This window comes from Melopsittacus undulatus, chromosome 12 (assembly GCF_012275295.1).
Source record: "Melopsittacus undulatus isolate bMelUnd1 chromosome 12, bMelUnd1.mat.Z, whole genome shotgun sequence".
NCBI classification, from domain to species: domain Eukaryota; kingdom Metazoa; phylum Chordata; class Aves; order Psittaciformes; family Psittaculidae; genus Melopsittacus; species Melopsittacus undulatus.
The window spans coordinates 3,244,535-3,267,104 of record NC_047538.1 but is presented as its reverse complement, the minus strand read 5'-3'; the positions used below and the strand labels follow the sequence as shown (position 1 = coordinate 3,267,104).

The 22,570-nt window shown below is 48.1% G+C and overlaps 1 protein-coding gene across 7 annotated transcripts in view; it reads left to right on the top strand.

The window, feature by feature from the left end:
* The window catches only part of EIF4G3 (eukaryotic translation initiation factor 4 gamma 3), a 149,666-nt gene that overhangs the window by 95,009 nt on the left and 32,087 nt on the right, over positions 1-22,570 (top strand). For 5 of the 7 annotated variants that reach the window (XM_031045709.2, XM_031045706.2, XM_031045703.2 and 2 more), the window contains 7 exons: positions 1,255-1,363; positions 6,849-7,706; positions 13,842-13,930; positions 16,323-16,572; positions 18,759-18,916; positions 19,987-20,112; positions 21,227-21,337. In XM_031045709.2, the coding sequence (XP_030901569.2) occupies positions 1,255-1,363; positions 6,849-7,706; positions 13,842-13,930; positions 16,323-16,572; positions 18,759-18,916; positions 19,987-20,112; positions 21,227-21,337 (1,701 nt within the window). The remainder of the gene's footprint in view (positions 1-1,254; positions 1,364-6,848; positions 7,707-13,841; positions 13,931-16,322; positions 16,573-18,758; positions 18,917-19,986; positions 20,113-21,226; positions 21,338-22,570) is intronic. The other 2 variants (XM_031045704.2, XM_031045707.2) reach the window with 2 other exon arrangements.

Below are 22,570 nucleotides of genomic sequence, written 5' to 3'. Positions count from 1 at the left end.
TTTCTCTTTTTAAGGGAATATGTTTTGCATGGATTTCTGATAGCCTGCCCAAAAGAAGGCGTTAAGACACCTGTGTCCTGGGCACTCGGCTTAAGTTTGAGTGCTCCAAAATCCCTTTTCCCATGGCTGTTGTGCACAGTCAGCATGGGTGAGTGGCTAGATGAGAACAGGCACCTGCAACAGGCAGTGTGGCTTCTGCTTCAGAGTAGTAACTTGAAATTCAGCCCCATTTTCATCCCCACACAATCCCTGCAGCATGCTGAAGGGTTTTGCAGTTGTGAAGAGTTGAGTTGCCCCATCTGTGTTTGCTCAAACATACCCCAAAGGATTCACCTTTACCTTTGAGTGACTTTGGTGCAGTCACTTGCTCTTACACAAGGTCTTCCTTAAGTTCTGAGATAAAATACAGGGGATTCTCTTTGTCTTTATGGAACCTTTGTGAACATGAGCGAGGTGTTTGTCCCGTTAACAGTGGGGACACAGCTCAGGTCTCTGCAGCAGGCTCTGTGGCTTTTTCCCTCTTGTGACTTTGTTGGTCTTGTAGTTTTATTTCTCTATATAGAAAACCACAGGCTCAGCCCCCACTGATGGGGAACCAGCTCCTCCTGCTCTCCTTTAGATTGATGGTGACCCAGCAGGAACCATCCCTATGTCTCTCTGTAGAAGGTATCAGATGATTCCTTCATACAACCACCGAGGTGTAACCAGTCCAGATTCATTTCCTATTGCGATAACAAGTTCCTATGAGTGCATGGAGATAAATAAACACTATTTGCACACACATTATCTGCCTATAAAGAAATACGCAGAGAAATACATGAATAATGAAATATCTAAGGTGTTTGACATAACTGATGAGTGCAGAAAGGAGGGGAGTTCAGAAAGCAAACCCAGATGAGAAGGGTCCAGGAGTCCCTGTGTGTATCCAGCTTTTTGCAGCCTACCCAGATGAACATTTCTGCTGCTCTTAGGACAAGCACTTGGAGAATGAAGTGTGTTAATAACTGTGCTGTGCTGTCTCCTTCTCGTTGTTAACAGTAATTGTCTCTCCCCTTTTCCTGGTGCCTTTTCCTGCCTCCCTTTCCCACATACTTTCTGAATTCATTCAGTCGGTTTGGTACCTTCTCTCCTTATTCCCCTCACCCTTGGCTCTTCTTTTCTACCCCACTCTTTTCCCCACTTGCTTATGCTCCACCTTGCTGGTTCTTACATTCACACACTCATTGTCACCCTGTTTTGTACTTCACATCCCAGCAGCTGTCCAGCCAGGTCCCCGAGCACAGCCCTGTGGTCTATGGGACTGTGGAGAGCACCCACCTCGCTGCCGGCACCCCTGTCACTGCGACTAGCAACCTGAAGCAAGGTTTGTTGATGGATATTTCCTCTTTCCTCCCTGATTATTTTTAGTCTTTTTCTTTTTTTTTGCCTCGTTTCTTGTTTTAGTTGGAGTATTTTTGGCCTGGAGACAAGCACTCAGCAGAAATAGGAGGGGAGGGACGAGCTTTGCCTCCACTGGAACATTTTAACAATGTGTTGCTAAGGGAATTAATTGAAATTTGCCAATGTGAAAGCAGTTAAAAATAATTGTAGTCGAGCTTATATGTCCTAAATGTTGTTGCAGAGCATCTGGAAGTGAGAGCCTCCTCTTGCCCATGTGCCACCCTCCAGCAAAATGCTCTTGGTCAGAGAGGTTTTAGATCATTTGGACAATTAGCCATAGGTATGGCATGTAACCAGAGCATCATATGGCTCCTCCCGAGCTGCTGCTGTCTTGTCGTGCAGGACATGGGCAATATTAATGAGAAAAGAGACATGTTAGTGAGCAGACTTGGCTTAGGAAAAATGGCACGGATGGAAAAAGTTTCTCAAAGTGATGACATTTCCATCTCCTATCCAAGAATATACATTTAAAGGGAAGTTCTTTTAAACAGTTCAAAGGAAAGGTGTCCCAGGAGGGAGGATGGAACATGGGCCAAGTCTCTTCCCACACTTTACAGCCACCTAAAAGCCATTAAACAGCAGTGGTTAATGAGGTGTGTGCTGCTGTCACGCTCACAGAGCCAGTGTAGGGATTCAGGCTCAGCACCATCACTGTGTCCTGGTTCTTCTCCACACTTCAGTGTTGGAGGTTCTGCCTCCAAGGGGTGCCCAAAGGACAAGTGCCCTTTCACTCATGGGGAAAATCTGCCTCTGATGCTTCAGATGTCCTAGATCCAAACAGTGGCATCGTTGCTGCTTGGAAGTAAAAGGAGAGATCCCTGAGGCTCATTTGTATCAGATTCTGAAATATACTGAAAATGTTGCTCTTTTACAGCCAATAGTGCAGAATTCAGGGTGTTCCCTCAGGGAAAACTGTTCCACAGATATGCTTCTGAACTGCTGCAGTGTCTGGAAATGGTTGAAGTGGAAGCGTTTGAGATTCATGGAATCCCAGACTCCTCTGGGACCTTAAACCTCCAACCCCTGCCATGGGCAGGGACCCCTTCCACTGGAGCAGCTGCTCCAAGCCCCTGTGTCCAACCTGGCCTTGAACACTGCCAGGGATGGGGCAGCCACAGCTTCTCTGGGCACCCTGTGCCAGCACCTCAGCACCCTCACAGGGAACAGCTTCTGCCTAAGAGCTCAGCTCAGTCTCCCCTTTCATCTGGTCCCATCTCTGACATGAAGCAGGGCAATGGGTTTGTATAGCTGTGCAAAACCTGGATGTCTGTGTCACCTAAAGCGCCTCGGGTAGGTTTGAACACCCATGGAATCCACGGTGATGGTGCTGGCTGGACTTGCAGACTCGCTCAGCTCTGGCACAGCTGCTCTTCCCAGTCCATGTCCTTGTTCCCCCTCTGCCAAGGCACCCAAATCCCAGGGAGATATCTCTGGGCATGCCGAGGTGCATGGTGGCACTGGGAATTGAACAACTGATGTCCGAGGTGCAAGTACCAAAATACTTCCGCCCCTTTGAGCAAGTTAATGTTGAGCTGGAAAATGCAGCACTTTACCTCCCAGTATTTCCCCTGGTGTATGAAAACTTGTGTGTCCAGGACAGGTGGGTTTTCTCTCTGAATTTATCCCTTCGCAGGGAATTGTAAGTGAACTGGATGTGGTCTTTATTTAGTTCCACAGGTCTGACTGTGCTGCATTCACTATAAATCAAAGCTTGAAGTGGGATTTAGCGCTGATGAGCTTTCCTGTATTTATATCCGTTCCATCCAGAAAGAGTCAAACATTTGTTCCAATCCAAAAACTGCTCAAGAGTGCATTTGTGTGAGCACAGCAGAGCAAGAGCACCCTGAAACAACACCATGAGCCTCAGGCTGGAACAGCAGCAGTGGGGTTGTTCACGGCACAGAGCAGAAGGAAGGGGAAAGAACTTTAGATACCATCGAAATCATTGATTTCAACCAAGCTAGTAGAAATAATAATTTTTATATATATATATAATTATTTTGTGCCTGATGTTGGGGGTATTGTTCCCAGATAAAACCAGGCATAGATGGGGCGCGTGGCTTTCTGAAGCAAACATTGGTTAAAACCAGTATTATCGGGTCCCTTAAGACCTCTCCACCGTGTTCATCCTCTGGATCGCATCCTCACTTGTGCCCTTTACTTCGGGCACTAGTTTGCATCAGTTGAGGTTTGGGATAAAGCTGTCATTCCAAGTTTGTGGTATTCCGTGATCATTCTACAGTTATTTATAGCCGTGGCCCCTTGGCTGGCTCCAGGATTGGGATTGAAGCATGTGTGGTGCCGGCAGCCCGGCCTCTGGTGCTTCCCACTGTGAGCATCTGCAGTCCCTGCACTTTTGCAAGCTGGATTTGGGATTGTGTTGCATTTAACATCCTGGTTTTTTTCCTTTAAAAGACAAGCATTTGGCATTTGCTGCTCTTAGAGCAGCTTCTGGCTTTTCAGGCTTCAAAGTTCCCAGATGATTTGAGTTTTGCTGCTCTAATCCCTTGAGAAGGAGCATTATTTGGGAGCAGACAGGCAGCCGTCATTCCTAGAGGTGCTCCTGGTGCTTATGTATCAGTGGGGCTGCAGAAGGTGAGGATATTGCTGGCGAATCCAGGTCAAGCTGGTGGCAGACAGGGCAGGAACCTGGCTGCAGGCCAGTTGTAACGGGGTATAATTGTGCATGAAATCAGAGTTGTCTCTTTGCCTCAGTTTCAGGCTCAGTGCGATGTCTGAGGTGTTACCATTGTGGGTTTTAACTCTTTGTCAGTGCTGCAGCGGACATGGAAAATGTGTGACACAGTTGTGGAAAACAGAGCTCCTGAAGTCTGGAAAGCTTCGAGCTGCTCTGCTGACAGCAGGACTCGGAACGTGGGCTCCAAAAGCTGCCTGCGAAACCGGCGGCAGCACCGGGACAGAGCATGGAAAAATGGCACCGAGCCCAGCGATCATTCCCAGATAAACACCACGAAGCAGAACCCAGTCCCTGTGTCCAGTGAAATCTTCCCCATCCACTGCTCTGGGCGGTCTCTGTTGCCACAACCACGCAGCAACTCACCTCCCTCTCGGGCCTTTCTGTCCCTGCATGGAGCAGGCAGCAAGCATCTGTCCTGCTGGGGTGGTCGAAGTACTCTAATGAGTAACTTGGCCAGAGCTGTATTGATCAAAACCAGCTCCTGATGGAGCAAACTCTGCTCCTGCACAGCCCAGTGCTTCCTGTAAATACCTTCTAAATATAATGGCAGGAGTGATCTTGGCATATTTAGAAGGGATCTGATTCACTTGGGATGAATTGCGTTGATTTCTGTTTTCCCTTCCCAACTGTATGTTGTTTCACGTGACACTTGCTGTCATAGCTGGCAGGGATCAACGTTCCTTTGCCAGGACTTGGAGAGTTGTTCTCTGCTGGTTCCAGTTAAGCTTTACTTCTCTTTAGCCAAACCTGCTCATCGCTGTGCTGAACCCCCCTGCCTCAAATTACTTTCCTCCTTAGATTTTGCACACGCAGCCTGTATTGGTGGCTGGTGCATTGGCCAAATAAGGTGCAGTTGGAGGGCAGCGGTTGAACACTGGTTTAAAACACAGTTGTGTATTTTTGCTGCGGTTTTTATCTCTTGGAATGTTTTTCTGGACACTTCAAATGTCTTCTTTTTGTTTTGGAGCCATCGCAGTTGACTCAGGGGAGAGAATATCCAGGCAGTTGTTTACAGCGAGCTGTAAATGTCAGGAATGCTGCATGAGTTCTGCAAAGGGTGTTCCAGAAACCAGAGGTGACACAATTGCTTTTCTAAGGCAGTTCCCGGGTCCTTTTTCTTCCACGGAGCCTTTGGAATCAAAATCAGATGGTGGGATACTTTCTCCCATCTCTTCCCTCATTTGTCATCCTCCTCCAAAGCCATCTCCCTACGTGCCTCATTAAGTTAAACTACTGCTTTGGCCATGGTCCTGCCTTTAGAGCTGCTGGGAGCAAAGTTCTTCATTGCTCCAGCTGTTCCTGAAGATGGGACTTGGTGCTCCAAGCAGTTTCAGATGGGTTCTCCTTCAAAAACCCTTTTCCTTCAGCCTATCTGTTGAATAAGCCCCAAAATGGAAAGCCTAAAGAGCTTAGAGAAGACCAAGCAAAGCCATACCTGAGTTCTGACTTTGGATCATAGAATGGCTTGGGTTGGAAGGGACCTTACAAATCATCTAGTTCTAACTGGGCTTGGGGTTGGATGTGGCCTTCAGTTTCCTAATCTGAACAGCAGGGTTTGTGCCTCTGGCTTTTCCAGAATTACTTTTTCCTCCTGTGGCAGCATCCTAAAGGAGCTGCCTGATGCTTCAGTGCTCGGAAAACCCTGGGGTGTTTGCATTGATGGGGCAGAGCAGAGCTCCCTGAGGCCAGACAAAGCTGATCTTGTAACAGGGGTTAGAACTGGGCTGTTGAGTCCAGTACGTTGCCTTTGAGTGTCTCATCTGTCTTGCAGAGTTGTAGCATGGAGGCACTTCCCTACGCAAGATCTCACAGTCTACCTACATCCTGTCACCAAATCGGAGGCAGGAGAGGGTGTAACAGAGATCCTGAGTAGTTCTGTAGGATATTTTAGGATCTTGGCTCATACTTTGTTCAAAAGAAGTGGGAATAAGTGTGTTAAATGCAGCTCAGCTTTGGGAGCTGCGTGGTGGTTGCAGCAGGGCTGATACTGCAAAGCCTTTTGGTCATGAGAGGATCAGTGCAGGGACTTCTCTGTGCTCAGTAGTTTGGGGTTTGGTGTGACACATGCAGATACCTTTTCCCTGCTTGATACCCTTGGACCACAGACATCAAGAGCTGATGATGCTGTTGTTTGGCTGTGCTTAAATCCCCTCTTGGTTCTGCTTTCTTTGGGAACAGGTATCTCTGCTGGAATTTAGAACAGAAAGAGAGGATGTTCTCTAGTCTGGGGTGCTGATGGTGGTGGAGCTGAGGAATAACAAGGGGAAAAATGAACTCAATGCATCCCATGTGTTCATAATGGCACAACACGTGGCATCTGTAAAAGAATGGCCTGTGGCTCAGGGTTACAGCCCCAGGCTCCACCAACTAAAGTGATGGGTTTGTCTTTTGCAATTTCAGTCAAGAAAAAATCCATTTTCAGCTGAAGTTTCTGCACAAAATGCACCTTTTGTAACATTTCCCAGGCCTGTTCTGTGAAGGCCATTGCATTCAGAGAAACCAGGAGCAGTGGTTGTGTTTGAGACTGGCTGCAGGTTGCCTGGACTTGCCCTTTACCTGCAGGCTTAACTTCAGGTGCCTCTGGTGGCTTCCTTGGAGCTTCTTGGATGGAAGGCAGGATGCAGGCAAGGGGAACCAATGGGGCTTAGGTACAGCCAACGGGAGTTGTTTTGTTGTTTCTAACATTGCCTTTGTTTCTCTCCTTTCCCAGAAGAGAAGCCAAAACCAGACCCAGTATTAAAACCTTCTTCTCCAGTCCTCAGACCAGAACCTGCTGGGGAGAAAAAAGATCAAGCTGGCCAGACAACCGAGGCCACCTCAGTGGAAACCCCACCAGAACTTCCTCTTGCTCCATCGCCAACCCCGACCGCTCCCGTCGCAGTTGTTCCTGCTGCTCCAACTGCTGCTGTTGTCACTGTTTCTAGTAAACCCCCATTCACAGCTGACTCAGAGGAGAAATGTGAACTGGCTTCCCCAAAAGAGGAGGCAATGCCTATATCCAATGCCACACCATGCACGGACACATCAGACCCTTCGCCAGCAGAAGAGGCTGATGCCGAGGTGTGCGAGGAGCCTAGTAGTGTAGCATCTAGTGATATTCCAGTGACTGCTAGTACTAATCTAATTAATGAGGTGAATGGAGTTAGTGAAAAGGTAACTGCTGCAGAGAGCATAGTAGATGTAGCCCAGACAGAAGCTGCACCATTGACTGTTGAGTTGGAGACCCCCAAAGCACCTCCAGCAGAAGTGGAAAGTGTGCCATCTTCCAGTGCTCTTCACGCTGCTCCCTCTCCTCCTCCCACCCCACCTCCCACCCCTCCACCACCATCTCCTCCCAGTTCGGTTGCTGCTGCTGCTGTTACCACTACAACTCCTTCTCCACCTCCTCTTCCATCTCCTAGTGCCCTCCCTGTTGTCCAGGGAGATTTAGAAGGAGAGGAGAGCACAAGAACTACTCTTAGCGAAGAGGTAAAAGATACTGAAAAGAAGGAAGAGACAGAAGCAGATGGGCAACTGGAGGAGAGCACGGAGGCTCAGAGTTTAAACTCGAGCAAGAGTCCTGTCCCAGGTAAGTGTTGGCACCATGGTTGCGTGCAATGAACTGGAGGATGCTGGAAAGAGATCTGGGGTGATTCCTCCATCAGGTGTTTCCGTTTCTATCTGCCAAAGCAAAATGTGATGGTGCTGCATGACTAAGACTTGACATTGCTGTACCTGCCTTTGAGAATGCAGACTGTTTCTCTGAGCTTTGTCACCTGCCTTTGGTTTCAGTGTCCTCTCTCATCACTGGGTTAGCACTGAATGGATTCACGTAGACCTCTGTCTTTTCATTGGTTGTGTTTTCTATAGAAAACTGGATTTTTTTTCAGGACTTGCTGGAAATGATGCTGGAAACCAAGTGAAATCAACCAATGGATTGTATTTAGCTGCTGGGGCAAGTGTAACGCTGGCTATTGTGCACATTTAGCAGTGTTAAAGCCATGTGGCTGTGTCTCTTCCCCCTGTTTTGGAGTCTTTTCAGAGCTGGGAAAATTAGGTGTTTTGTTTAAATACATCCTTGGAATTTGATTAAGTTTGGTTAAGAAGCAAAGCAGAAAGAGTAGGTCGGTATTTGGGGGGGGTTGTTGGGGTTTTTAAAGTAACATTTAAAATAGGATTTGGGGTTTTTTTCCAGTTTATTCTTTCATAAGCCAACCCTGGATGTGCACTGGCATCTCTGCTATGGATTAAATGAAATGAAAAGCTGAGCTTGGCCTTGTTCCATATTTGTGTGTTGCTGCACTAGGTCAATATGCTGGACCTTAAATAAAACCCAGTATGTTGGGAAGATCAGAAAGATCCCTGCTATAGCAGCCACGGGGGGGGGGTGTCTGTTAATCTTCTATTTTTATTCTGCTTGGGTCATTTCACTGCTCTGGCTCTTGCTGTTCCTTCAGGCTGAGCCACTTCATAAGACAAATTAATTTCCTTACAAAGCAGGGAAATGGGGCTCTGGAAATCAGGTTTGAGCCAGGCAGGCTCCAGCTTGCACTATGAGTGCTTGTTCTGTGAGGGCCTGGAGTGTAGATGAAAAAAAACCCAAGCATTTTGGGCTTTTAATTATGCAGCAGATGAATTTTAATGCTCTAGTGTCATTAGGCTGGCCAGCCCACATTGGCCAATGCTTTGGCTTTAGCAACAGAGAAACGAAGATGTCTCAAGTCATGTACAAGATCACTTGAAAGTGATTCCTGTTAAAAGCTCAGTGTTTCAAGGGAAGCAAAATACTCTCCCAAGTCATTGGTGGGTGATTTACCCCTTCTTTAATGACCTATAACTGTATTGCATTGCTCTGCTAAGCATTTTTTGAGCCATACTTTCCCAATTCTTCTTTGGAGAGAGGAAGAGAGGTTTGAGTAACGTCATCTGAAGGTGACTGCTCACCCAGGCATCTGTCTGGGCTGAATGAGGAATTGCAGGTCTGTGCCATATGCTGGAAAATACAGATGCTGAGCTTCAGGAGCAAGGAGGAAGGGCTATTGCTGTTATTGTTTTTCCCTTGGACTAAAGGCCAAGAGTCTTTTCTGTGATCTCTGGAGGTACAATAGACATTGGGATAAAGGAAACCTCTCAAACACATGCCGGTAAGCGTGAACTCTGTGACTGTTAACACTGCTTCATTGGGGCTTCCAGCAGGAGTGGGTGCCTACTGCAGAGCAGCTTGGCCACAGATATAGACTGGTTTGGGTTGGAAGGGACCTTAAAGCTCATCCAGTTCCAACCCCGTGCCACGGGCAGGGACACAGTGTTGTTGAGACTTGCAGTGTTCCATGTTTTGTGATGGAGGCAACAGCTTTTCAGGGATGAGTGAAGTTATTTGCTTGTTTCTCAAGCACTTAACACACTTTGTCTCACAGAGGAACAAGGCTTTCATGTTTTCCTTCATCAAGCTCTAGAGTGGGAGAAAGACCACAGAGATTTAGCATCCTTAAGCATCTTTGTTCTCCAGCAGTCCTTCTGTACAGCTCAGAAAAGGAGTTTGTCGGTGTTCGCAGGAGGAGCTGGGCACTGAGCAGAGCTGATCCAATTGGGATCCAGGGGAGCTCCAGCTCTGTCTTTTCCACTGGCATTATGATTCCACCAGATTTCCAAGGTTGGAGAATCTCTGCCTGAGCCCCTCTGTTGTATTCTTCTTACTTTGCAGAAATTGGAGTGTGCTTGGTTTTCCTTTCTATTTTACACTATTCTGTCTACACTTATTCTAAGTCCTAAGTTGCATTAGCCTGCATGATGAAGATAGCAACTTCATTGGCTTAGTCTCAGTATCTGATAGTAGTTCATCTGCAGCCTGCTCATCAGTGCTCTTGCTTCTAATCCCCTGCAAAATGGGGAAGATTTGGTGGGGTTTGGAGCATTAAACCCCTGAGAACTGCAGTTTTTCACCCTGCGGGCAGGATGTTGTACCCGAGTGTCCAGTTTCCTGCCAGTGAGGGTGTTTCTGTTCCAAGTGTTTGCCAAAATGTGGGATATGGGGAAGCACATTTCCACTGTTGGGATTGTGGAGGCTGCAGGTCTTGTTCCTGCCTGCTCAGGCACCGTTATCTTGGGGTTTTCAGGATGGGCAGAGCTGTTGGATCTGCAAAGGGCAAGAGCACACGGCTGTTAGCTAATTGCTACACATCTTCATTACAAGGAAAGAAAACACAGGTATTATCAAGAGGAGAGCTGTCATGCTTACTGAAACATTGCTCCAGTTAAAGCCATCAACAACAGACAGCCTCTTTTGTCAGTAGATTCTGGTTTATCTGTAGTAGCATTGGTGGCTGCAGTGAGGGACCAACATCCTCAGGGACCAAAACTGGAGAGGTTCTGTTGGAGGAGTGGGCATTTCTAAAGGAGGTGTCACTCCCAGACTCGAAGCCTTGAGGACATGCTCTGAATGCATCTTCTGATACAACCTTTCTGTTGTGGCTATTACTAGAAACAAAGAGGAAAACAGGAGCCTGATGGCTGTCCCAGGCAGAGCTCCGAGGAGCATATGAAGCCAAAAGAGTTGAATTCCAAGGGCTGTTTCTTGCAGAGCTCATTTATAAGATGTACTTCAATATAAAGTAGCCCAACCAGCTGCAAGTCCCGGGGTTTCTTTGCTGTGAAGGCCATAAATGAGCAACTTGGGGCAGTCATTGGAAATGTGCTGGAGAAATATCCCCAGCACCCAGAGCCAGAGACATAAATTAGGTATCGCCTGTTCCTTGATTTGCTGCCACAGCCCTCTGGAATATATGTTCTTTCCCATGAGCTGTGAGGCGATGGTGAGTCTTTGCTTTGGTTTATAATGGCACATGGGCTAAGAAAGAGAACTATAAGAGCTGGTATTAATTTATGCTTAGCAGTTGGCACCCACATCAGAGAGGAGACTGTCTGCTCTGCCTCGCCTGATGGGTTGTCAGCTTGTGGGGGGGATCTCCTGCAGAAAGATGTTCTGCTGAAGAGCATGATGTAGCTGGAGAAAGGGGTTGAGGTAGCACAGATCAGAGGTCTCATGAGACCCCCCTGCAGTTCTATGTCCAGCTCTGGGGCAGCAGCACAAGAGGGACCTGGAGCTGTTGGAGCGAGGCCAGAGGAGGCCATGGAGATGCTGCGAGGGCTGGAGCAGCTCTGCTCTGGAGCCAGGCTGAGAGAGCTGGGCTGGGGCAGCCTGGACAAGAGAAGGCTCCTGAAGGGGAGACCTGAGAGCAGCTCCAGTGCCTAAAGGGGCTTTTGGACCCTGCCTAGAGCCAAACTGGACACGTCGCATTTTTGTTGCTCTGCAGCTTGTGGAGACCCTTGCAGCTGAAGCACTGTTGTTGCTGTGGAGGGTTGGCACCTAAACTCACATTAATCTTCTGAGCTTACATTAGTGTGAATTCTCCTGTTGAGTCAGTTCCTGTAGCAGAAATGAACCAAATCTGATGTCTGCTCTTTTAAGAGGGGAGAAGTTGAGCAATGTCTCAGAGGTCTCGCTGGTGTACCCCAGTCAGCTCTGAAACACAGCCAGGTGTTGGTACTGGGGTACAGGCTGCACAGCCAGAGGTGTCTCAGGATTCAAGGCAAGTGTCTGGCCGAGCATCTTCGTGCAGGGAAACCCCAAAGCAGGCAAAGGATCTACACAAGTAAAGGCAAAAGCTGCGAGGCTCATTCAGGAGGCTCGGCAGGATCACAGCTTTATGTAGCTTTCTTCTGCCAAAAGAAAGGTGGAAAAAATGTATTATTGAGAAGCAAGAGTGTTAACATCCTGAGCGCTGAGGAAGTCACACCCTCAACCTTTGCCAGCCCCACATCCATGCCCTTGAGTTTATTTCCATGTGTTTAAAAACGAAACGTTATTTTACACCATGGATGTTTCTTCCATACTTGAGTTGGAGCCGAGAGAAGTTTTGTCAAATTAGAAACTTTGGGGTTAAAAACCACCTCCTTTTTGGTGAAATCACTTGGTTATGGCAGTATTGGGGTCACTACTGTGCAAACGTGACCTCCTCCTTAACAAAAGCCTCCAGAAGTGTGGAGGTGGCACCACCAAACAAGAAGGCATCTCCTCGTGGGCTCCATGTGGCAGGTTGACCTTGGAAAAGCACCAGGTTTTCATGAAATTAAAGCAGATTTGGTGGTGGAGGCAGCTGTGGAGCCTCACTTAGGTCCTCGCTTTGCTCAATCACCGAAATCGCTGCATGGACCTTACCCAACCCCAGTTTCACCCCATGATGATGTTAAGAGCTTGGCTCTTCTGCCGCCGGCTGCCGGAGCCATAGGAAAAGCTGGTCCCTGGTTGTGCAAGGTGAAGCTGTTTTGCAGCCTGTGCCCACTGGCTGTTTCTGTGCTCCTTTGAGCCCTGGGATGTTCAAGATTCAAGCTGGGGCTCTGTTCTGCTCTTCAAACTTTGCATTGGTCCATAGGGTGCTGTGATGGATGGGGATGCAGGACAAGGAGTCTGGGAGACCTGGATGATTTCTCCAGCTCCTCCATGAACCATCAGTTCTGGGAACAACCTGATGATGAATATTGAATATTTGAATTAGACTTGGGCTTTTTTAATCCACTTTTGCTTTTGTGGTGTTCAGCATGAAGGTGAAAATCTCTTATCAGTCATGGTAGCTCCTGTTGCACCTTGGGCTGGTGTCAGCGTGCTGATGGTCATGATTTCTGCAGCCACCAAGTCCACAGTCCCCCTCCAGACAGGAAAGCGCTGCTATGAAACTGCTGAGGCTCCTACATATCCTTTGGGACAGTGGGAATGTCGCAGATCCTGTTTCCTCCATGCCCACAGGAACAAAGCAGGCTGTCATAACACCCTTTTCATTTACCCATAGTTAAAGGGCCTTTCAGAGTGGTGTTTTACTGTGATAAAAGAAGGGTGCGCTGTGGTTTGCCTCAAGATTTGCTGGAAACCAGAGGCTCACTGGAAATCTGTTTGCAGTAAACTTCAGTCACGAACTCGGTTCTGTTTGTGCCCTGTGTTACATCTGCATCTGGGCCTCATAGCAGACGTTAAGCTGGTGGCACTTGCAACTAATTACAAGCATGTTGGATTAATGCTTTGTGTCCTCTCCTAATATATTGTGTGGTTTCTTTTACCCTTTGGAGGGGGAGAACAGTGGTTAGAGTAAATCATTGCTGATGTTAGGAATATTACTGGGTGCTTTCTTGAAATCCAGGGAAATAAATGCATGGTGGAGTTGTTAACCTGCTTTTAAAGTGAAATCTAAATCCAGCTCATTAGAGTCAGTAGTGCTGCAAGATTGGAGGAGTTGTCCTTTTGGATGAGATTGGAAACCTGGGGCTGTCCAATGTTATGGTTTATGGTTAATATTTTAACTCTCATAATATTCCCGTGATACACATTGAGAGCAACCAGCACTCTCAGCTCCTTCAAAGAAGCTCAGTTCCTGAATGATGTCTTTTGCCCTGCATCATCCTTACACTGTTGGTAACAAACTGTGTGTGTCACCGGTAGCATTTTGAGCTTGAATGAGCAGCTTGTAAAACAATTACCCTGGTTTAATGTCCTTCTAATGATGGTGTCATTGCTGCAATGAAACAAAAAGTGGTTCAGTCTGAATCCTCACAAGGCCATGACCGCTTCCTTTGCCTGTATGGAAAACTGGTGTGTGAGAGGGCAGAGCATCACCCCCGGCCAGATTTGCTCCATAGCATTGAGTGTTGTAATGGATGTACATTTATATTGCAGCCCCAACTGCTCTTACTGCACCAAAGACGTGGAAGAAACCAAAAGACCGGACCCAAGCCACTGAGGAGGCGATAGAGGCAGAAGCAGAGGTAAGAGGGAACCACAGTGCTGCTTTGTCCAGGTTTAATGATGAATTTGCTCTCTTGAAGCTGTATTTTAGGGATGTTGCTTCCTAGTTGTCCTGCAAGGATGCAGGGCAGACTTCTGGGGGGAACAACGGTGATAATTCTTCAGCACCCTTTAGATAACTGGGTTTAGTACATTCCTTGTTACAGCTCTGAAGTTTTATTTGCTCTTGCCTGATGTAGTAACTCCCAGCAGTCAGGAACATCTAACTGCTGTCCTTCCAGAGAAGAGGGATGTCCAGAGGAGGGCCACAAGGATGGTCAGGGGTCTGGAGCATCTCTCTTATGAGGAGAGAGTGTGGGAGCTGGGCTGTTTAGTGTAGAGAAGAGCAGACAGAGGGGATCTCATCAATGCAGATCAGTATGTCAAAGGCAGGTGCCAGGAGCATGGTGCCAGACTCTCTCCAGTGATGCCCAGCAACAGAACAAGAAGTAATGGCCATAAACTAAACCACGAGTTTCACCTCAGTATGAGGAAGAACTTTCTGTTAAGGATAGCAGAACCCTGGCACAGGCTGCCCAGGGGGGTGTGGAATCTTCCTCTCTGGAGACATCCCAAACCCCCCTGGACATGTTCCTGTGTGCCCTACTCTGGTGGCCCTGCCTTGGCAGGGGCAGGACTGGATGAGGTCCTTTCCAACACTAATGATTCTGGGATTCTGTGATTAAAGATGAGAACCAGAGTGGGGTTGAACCCTTTACATTACCCTGTTTGGGTGCCACCACCATGACATTGGGCAGGTTCTGTGGACAGTGATGTCATAGTGATGTCACAGCCAGGTTAGTTTTCCTGACGACCACCTGATGGAGAAGCGGAGAAAGGAAAATCATGGAGTCTGCAGACAAAAGCACCTTTACAGCAATTAGATGGGTAATGAAAGTCTCCATTGTTGCTGCTCCAGTTGGGATATTGCAGGAGGGACCTCTTGGTTTAATATCCTGGGTGAAACTGGGGTTGGAATAGAGCAGGAAAGGGAATAAGAGGGTAAAAGTGTTCATGCTCAGCCTGTCTCTGCACTGATAACAACTGGTGGTGTTATCGAGTTTGTTTTTTATTAGTTTCTTACTCTTATCTGCTGTTTCCTCCACACCTTGCCCTTAGTGCAGACATCACTGAACCATTCTGCTATAAAGCTTGTTGTCACTGGGTGAATCTTGACTCCTGTGGATGGTGCCTCATCCTTTGTGTAAGCGAGTGCTTGTGTTTCCCCCTGAAGTAGCAGATTTACTTATTACCAATGACATAAAAGTGTCTTCCCCTCCTTTTGGGTGGAAATAAACACTTAACAATGCTCATGTGCAGGATATCATGCAGTGACACCAGTCTGTGTGCAATGGAAGAGCTGATGGTTGGGTCATTCAGAGGAATTAAAAGTATCACTGTGCTTGTTTTCAAGCCAGAGAGTGAAGGATGTTGCTGGAGCTGCACCCAGTTTATACTCTCTGTGTATCACAGAATCCTGGAATGGTTTGGGTTGGAAGGGACCTTAAAGCTCATCCAGCTCCAACCCTGCCACAGGCAGGGACCCCTTCCACTGGAGCAGCTGCTCCAAGCCCCTGTGTCCAACCTGGCCTTGAGCACTGCCAGGGATGGGGCAGCCATGGTTGGACTTGATGATCTTAAAGGTCTTTTCCAACCTCATGATTCTATTATTCTTTGATCTTCTACCACACACTGATGGGATGTGCATGTGCTGCAATGCTGCCTTTTCACAGACTGCTAAAAAGGGATGCAAGAGGAGCATTAGTTCTGCAGCACTGATCTTGGGCTGTCGTGATATCAGCACTGCAAAGGGGGAAGCAAATCCAACAGAGATGTTCAGCAGAAGCTGTTACCACTTTGTACCTGTGCTCCTCGTTGCCAGGTTGGACACAGGGGCTTGGAGCAGCTGCTCCAGTGGAAGGGGTCCCTGCCCATGGCAGGGGTTGGAACTGGAGGAGCTTTAAGGTCCCTTCCAACCCAAACCAGGCTGGGATTCTCTGAAGCCAACCACAGTGTGCCCTATAAGAGGGGTGCTGAGCTGCAGGAGAGGAGAAAAGTGAGGTTGGCTTTCCAGACTGGCATTGCTCATGCCATAACAGCTCCTTCCATCCTATCCCAGTAGCTCCTGGGGATTCCATGGGCAACACCAAGTGTCTCCAGTTGCAGTGTTCATTATCGGTGGGTTCTCTCCAGGAATGAACCAGTAAATCACGCAGGGCTCTGTGTGTTGTTCCATGTCACTCTTCCAGATGCATGTGTGTATGCTGTGGCACACAGAAATGCTGTGTGAATAAATAAGAGCAGTTTCCCTTGCTTTGGATCTTGACGGTGTGGTTTTACCGTAACCTCTTGTGTTTCCATCTTGTGCCTCAGCCTAAAGTAGAAGAGGAACTTTCAGGTGACAAAGTACTTGAATCTGACCCAGAGAAAATGAGCCATGGGTTTCAGCTGGAGAGAGACCCCTCTGAGCTGCAGAAAGCGAAACCTGTGGAGGAAAACGGAGAGCAGGAAGCAGAGCCCGTGAGGAATGGTGCCGAGAGCATTTCCGAGGGGGAAGGAACTGAAGCAAACTCAGGCTTCACCGAGAGCTCCGGCGAAGGGCCTGTGTACCAGTATAAACCAGGTAAATCCTGCCTCGGGCTCCTGCAGGCTTGCTTGGGTTTGTGCCTCCCAAAGGGAAAGGCCCTGTGTCCTCCCCATGGAATAAAGGATGTTTCCAGTGGGGCTAGAAAGGTTCTCAGTGTTTCACTGGGATCCACCATGCAACGGGCCCAGAGACACCTTTAGGGGAGCACAAGAGGAAGGTTGTTTTCCTCTTTCTGGTGGTAATAAAAAGAAGAGAAAATCCCCAATTGCTTGAATTTGTTGTGAAAATGGTGGTGAATTGGTTCCATTGTGATTGACAGCTGAGAACGATCCAAGAAATTCCATAGAAGTGGATATACTCCTTCAATAAGAGATTTGAAAGTTCTGATTGAGTCCTAAATACGTGTGTTATATAGGTGTAATTTCCTGGGTAAACTTGCATAGCTCCTCAGGTTTCTAGGAGCGTAAGGAAAGGGAAGAGTTTGTGGTTTCATCCAGGCTCTGCTATTGAACTGTGAGAGTGCAGTTCTTTGGATGAAATAATTCAAGTGTGGGCTCGCAAGATAAGGTCCTTTCCTGGGTAGCACTGGATATAGAATACCCAAGGAGTGGTTTTGTTATTTATTAAGATATTTAATTTCTAGACCTGAATCTCTGTTAATTCACCTCATTGAAAGAGACCTTGAGACCAACTTCTCAGTTGCTACCAATTTTTAAGCCATTTCTCATTCAGGTGAAGCTCCCTCCAAATAAACTACTCATTTTCTTGGGAGCCCAGAAATGGAAGAGTATACAACAGAATAAGGAAGAGCCTGGTGGGTGAGGTACTGGGCAAGGAGCAGCACTGTTAGGTCATTACACTGTGGCTGCAGAGCAGCCCTGGCCGCTTGGTGCAGTGACCCTCGATTTCAGCTCTGCTCTTTCTAAAAAGGGGGATCAATCCCTTTGATTTTGCCTTTTGATCAAGCAACCATAGGAGGAATTGTGTGTTTGATCCCTGTTTGTGCCCTGCTTGGGGAGCCAGGGCTGTCTGTAACACTGCCCAGCTGCTTTTCCCATTAAAACAGCTTCTTGAGAACCTTCCAGCGGAAGGGAACTGCACACACAGACTGTTTCTTGGTGCTGTCAGGGTTTTTCCATGATAAATGAAGGGTGCTGTGGCACAGGGGATAGGCAGCTGGCTGGGAATGCTGGCTGGGACACCAGACCATTTTCTGCACCTCTTTATCCTGAAGCTCTGCAGAAATAAAATGGCACAAAGAGCTTAAGTTTGTAGTTCCCTTTGTGTCTCATTCCCAGTTACTAAATGCCATCGTTAAAGTAAGTTCCAGTTTGTGGCCTGTGCAGAGATGAGGATGGTGAGAACCCAGAGACCTAAAGCTGGTGATCAGGGACTGAAACAAAGGAATAATAGAATCCTTTAACAGCCAAGCTGAACTGGATTAAAGGGAAGTGATGCTGTTGGGCACCGCTGCAGCACAAGGGCAGCATCTTGTGCAGATGTTTTCCTTCAGAAGGAAAGGGGCCTCCAGCACAGGGGCCTGATAAAGACAACCTGGCTGCCAAGCAAATCCAGGTTTGCTTTCCTAGATCCAAACTGTACAGCCAGGAAAGAAAATCCCATCTTTAGGTGACCAGATGCTGATTTTCCTTGTGCTGCAATGGCTGTAGGTTTATGGTTTGATTTGCATCAGGTGAAGTTCTCCACACCATAGGTCTCCTGCCTGGAAAGGAGAAAAACATGGGTGAACAGTTGGGATTCTTAGAGCCTGGCCTGTGGTTGTGCATGTTCTTGGAGTTCCCACTCTTATTTCCAGCATGGGTTGTTAAAGGCTCCGTGTTCTCATGGTTTCAAAGGATGCTTACCCAAAACCCCTGCGTTAACTTCTGCATCTTCACCCCAAACCTGGGAATTGTCCCTGTTTCATCCTATCACACAAGAGTGGAATTCAGAGCTGAAACAAGGCGACATAGGTTAGAACTGGAAGTGGTGATCAGTTCCATGGGGGATTGCTGCTGCTGTTGGCTATATGCTCCCCAGTGGTTGTGTTCCTTTACTGTGATGTGTGTCCTCTCCTCACTGCCTTCAATATGAAGATAAAGCTGAATTAAGACTTCGCAGGCAGCTGTAGCAACCTCTTCCCTTTGGATTTAATGGAAACACATCTTGGAGAGCGGAGCATTTGGTTCCCTATGAACCTCAGGCATCTTCTCTCCTTATAGAGCAGTGGAAGCCCCTGGATCCAGAGGGGAAGAAGCAGTATGACAGGGAGTTCCTGCTGGATTTCCAGTTCATGCCTGCCTGTATCCAAAAGCCGGAGGGGCTGCCTCCCATAAGTGACGTGGTTCTCGACAAGGTGAGAGGAGAGCCCATCAAACAGGTACGTGCAGTGTGTTTAATCCTTAGCTAAAGATCCAAGTGGACTGTTGTGATGCAAGCTTCTCTTGGGAAGGGGAAATACTTGGCTGATGTCACATCACATCATTCTTCCAATAGAGGCACTGGTGTCTAATGAATGTGCACAGATGATTTAAGAACTGGAGCGTTTTTAATGGTCTCTATCTGGGTTCAGTTGTGCTGGGTCGTGACTGGCATTTAAGATGATACAGCCATGAAGACCTGTGGAGCAAAGCAAGACTGAACAGAGAGGTGATGTCTTTAATCAGATCAGGTCTAAGGTTAGAAAGCATAGGCAAGCTTTGGGGCAAACTCTTTGATCTGAAACAGTTATGTCACTGTGAGCTGTGTGGTAAAACCTCAGCTCACAAGCACTTGTGTGATTTCTCTCCAGCCTTATTACAGATGTGATTCTCTCTGCTGTACGTCTGTGCTTACTGAAACACTTGTTATTGCTGAAGTGCTGACACCAAGCCCTTATCCTCCTCTCAGTGAGGCCTGTGGAGTTCATTGATTTTGATGTAATCACTACAGACTTGCTCTTAAGACTGAAGCACAGAGGACGTAGGTGATCCCCTTGTGCAGAAACGTTTCCACTCTGAATTTCATACGCAGACAAATTGTTCCCCAAGTGATTTCACCCACCTACTAGTTCTCCATGGTGGCTTCTCACTGCTCTGTCTGCATCTGAGCTTCCTTTGCCCGCTTGGCCATCTGTCTTGTTAACACAAAAGACATTTGTTTGAGGGAAGGTGGCAGTTTTGTGATCCTGAACCAAGGCAGGCCCATGTCAGCAGTAATTTTATCCTCCAAAGTCATGCTCAGCCTTGAAGTGTCACTGAGCTCCTCAGGAGCCACCTGCAGAAGATGAAATGCTTATGTGTAGTGTAAGTGTGGATGCATAAAACCTGCACAGTTTGTTAAAGGCATTCATTTGGGTAGTAAATGTGACTGTTACTGGTTAGCAGAGGTTGTCTGTGGGCTTGGATGAGCTCTGTGCTGCAGCACCCGCTGAGCAGGTCCTGTTTGTGTCTGTTCTGCACCATGACACAGGTCAATCAGCCAAAACTGCCACTGAGAACCCTGGACCCCCGGATACTGCCTCGAGGACCAGACTTCACACCAGCCTTTGCTGATTTTGGGAGGCAAAGCCCCGGGGGAAGAAACGTATCTGGAAGTGTGAGTTTACCCCAACTTGCTGATCTAAAAACTGGCCTTAATGCTGATGAAGTCCATCCTCAGGCTTTCGGGCCTCGGCCGATGCTCCGGTGGTTCTGGTTGTGTCAGGATGAATGCCAGGGTGGTGTTGTCCTGGCTCTTGTAGGCAAATTAGGAGAGCGTGGTGGATGGTTTGAACTGGTACGTATTGGTCTTCAATGGATTTGATCTCCTTCGCCTTTTCCCTGCGCCAGAGGTGTGGAAATTCGTTTCCACGCTGAGGACCCGGCCTTGGCACGTGTGTGAACACACGTTTCTCAACAACAACCCGGCGTCAACGTGTATCATCACAGGAGTCTGGTTTATAAAACATACCGGTGGAGCAAAGAGCTTTTACTAACCAGAAAGAAAACAAGAATACACAATATACACAGTACCTGTGCTCCTGCTTTCTCTGTGCTTCCACGTGGTGTTTCGCTTTGGTTACTTCATTCCTTGTTTTCTTGCCTTTTCTTCTGCTTTTCTTTCCCTTTCTCATCTTTTCCCTGTGTCTGGCTTTGCCCATGCTCTGAAATCCCTCTCTGAATTCTTCCTTCTCGCCTTTGCCATCTCTTCCTTGGGGGGCAGGTGCCCTCCCCCAGCATGGTCCTGCCCAGTCAGCGCAGCTGAGGATGAAGGCTGCTCCATTAGGAGCAATCATGGATTTTCAGCTCCCTATTAAAATACATCCAGTGTCTCCATCTGGATGTATCTATTGACGTAGCCATCACTTATCTTTCAAAACTGCTGGGTTTGGAAGCATTCACTGAATGACCTCGACTTCAAGCGTGCACATTTCCTGAGGCTCAGAGGCAAACCTGGTGATTTTGAGCTGATGTTGTATTTCTGGTTTGAGAGTAGTCTCATGGCCCTTGTCCATGGGGTGTGTGCCCATGTCTTGGAGTAGCGTTGGTGCCCTGGTTCCCCTCAGAGCACCACTGGGTCCCAAAACCTCGATGCTGTTGGAGGTCGACTTCGCTTCCTGTGTTTAGGACTTGGCGGTGGCACTGTGGCACCTTCTGTCCGTTCATGCACTGGATGTCCCAAGCCTCCCGGCATCTCGGTAACGTCCCTGTCACTCTTTCTCTTTCCACAGGCCTGCAAAGTGCAGAGCAACCCTGGATTGCCTTCCCTGGCTCGGTGCGGGTCCCCAGCATGCCCTCTCTTGGTCTCGCCTCACCCACCATTGAGGAACCTGCCGCTAGGGGTAAGCCAAATCCCCCCCTCTCCCCCCACATCTTTGCACCTTTTTGTAGAGTTGTCTTTCTCCCTAATTCCTGCTGTTGATAAAGAACCACTGGCAGAAAACTTTACAAAAAGGTGCAACCTTGTTTAAAAGCAAACCGAAACCAGACTTGCATTGTACCCCTCTAGGCAGTCTTCAGTGGTGGGTGGGACATCACCAGCTGAGGGCATGCTGGGACGTTGGCCTGAGCGGGATCCGCGAGGGGTCTGCACTTTGCAGACCTGTGGAAAGGGGGAGACAAGGTAAGTCCCGCTTACCCCGTTCATTTGGAGCATTCAGCACATAACATACATCCTACATCTGCGCCTTCCCGGAGTTGAGCCTTCCTTTGCCTTTCTGTCGTGGAGGGTGTGAAGGTGATGTGGTTCCACCAGCCCTGTGGCGGTGGTTGGTAGGGGACGAGAGGGGTTTCAGCCCGGAGCAAAACCAGACCTCGCCTTCTCGTGAAGCATGGCAAAACCCTGCGTGTACGCTGCCTGTCCACTCGGCCATCCCACCTCTGCACAGGCCATGCCCATAAACCATTAAACCCACTGCCTATCGCTCGCCATCGAGGTGATGTCAAGCAGCTCAGCCCTAACCAGCTTTTGGCACCTTGAGAATCTTTTGTTTTGCTTCCTTGGCTTTGTCTTCATTTCCTTCTTTTCTGCTTAACCGTGTTGTGTGAGTGTGTTTCGAACTAACAAATGTGGCGTCAAACACAAGGGGTGGAACCACTCAGCAACAGAGTGGAGTTCGTAAGCACTTCTTGGTGTGGACAAGGAGTTAGAGGAGTGCAGTGGGTAGTAAGTTCAAACACAGAGGAATAGGGTTGGAGAGGACCCGTCGGCTCCACACACCGAGGCAGGATGGGGTGATGGGATCTCGAGTCACCTCAATGCTTGTGCTTCCCTGGGAGGCAGAGTCACTCCTAGCATCCAAGCTCCATTTCCCCTTCTGCATTTGAAGCCTGTTGCAGAGGGAGAAGCAGTTCTTTCACTTCTGGGATGGTTTTCACAGTGTTACCATGACTCGTGGCCTGAGAGTGGAAGTGGACCTTGAGGGAGAGCAATGGGTTGTGCTGTGTTGCTGTGAGTTAGTCTCCTCAGCAGGAGGCTTGTCCCTCTTTCTTCCTGCTTTCCTTTTTTCCTCCCTCTTCATCCAGAAGACAGATAATCCAGATGGATGCAGGAACATCTGGTGGTTGTTGCTCTA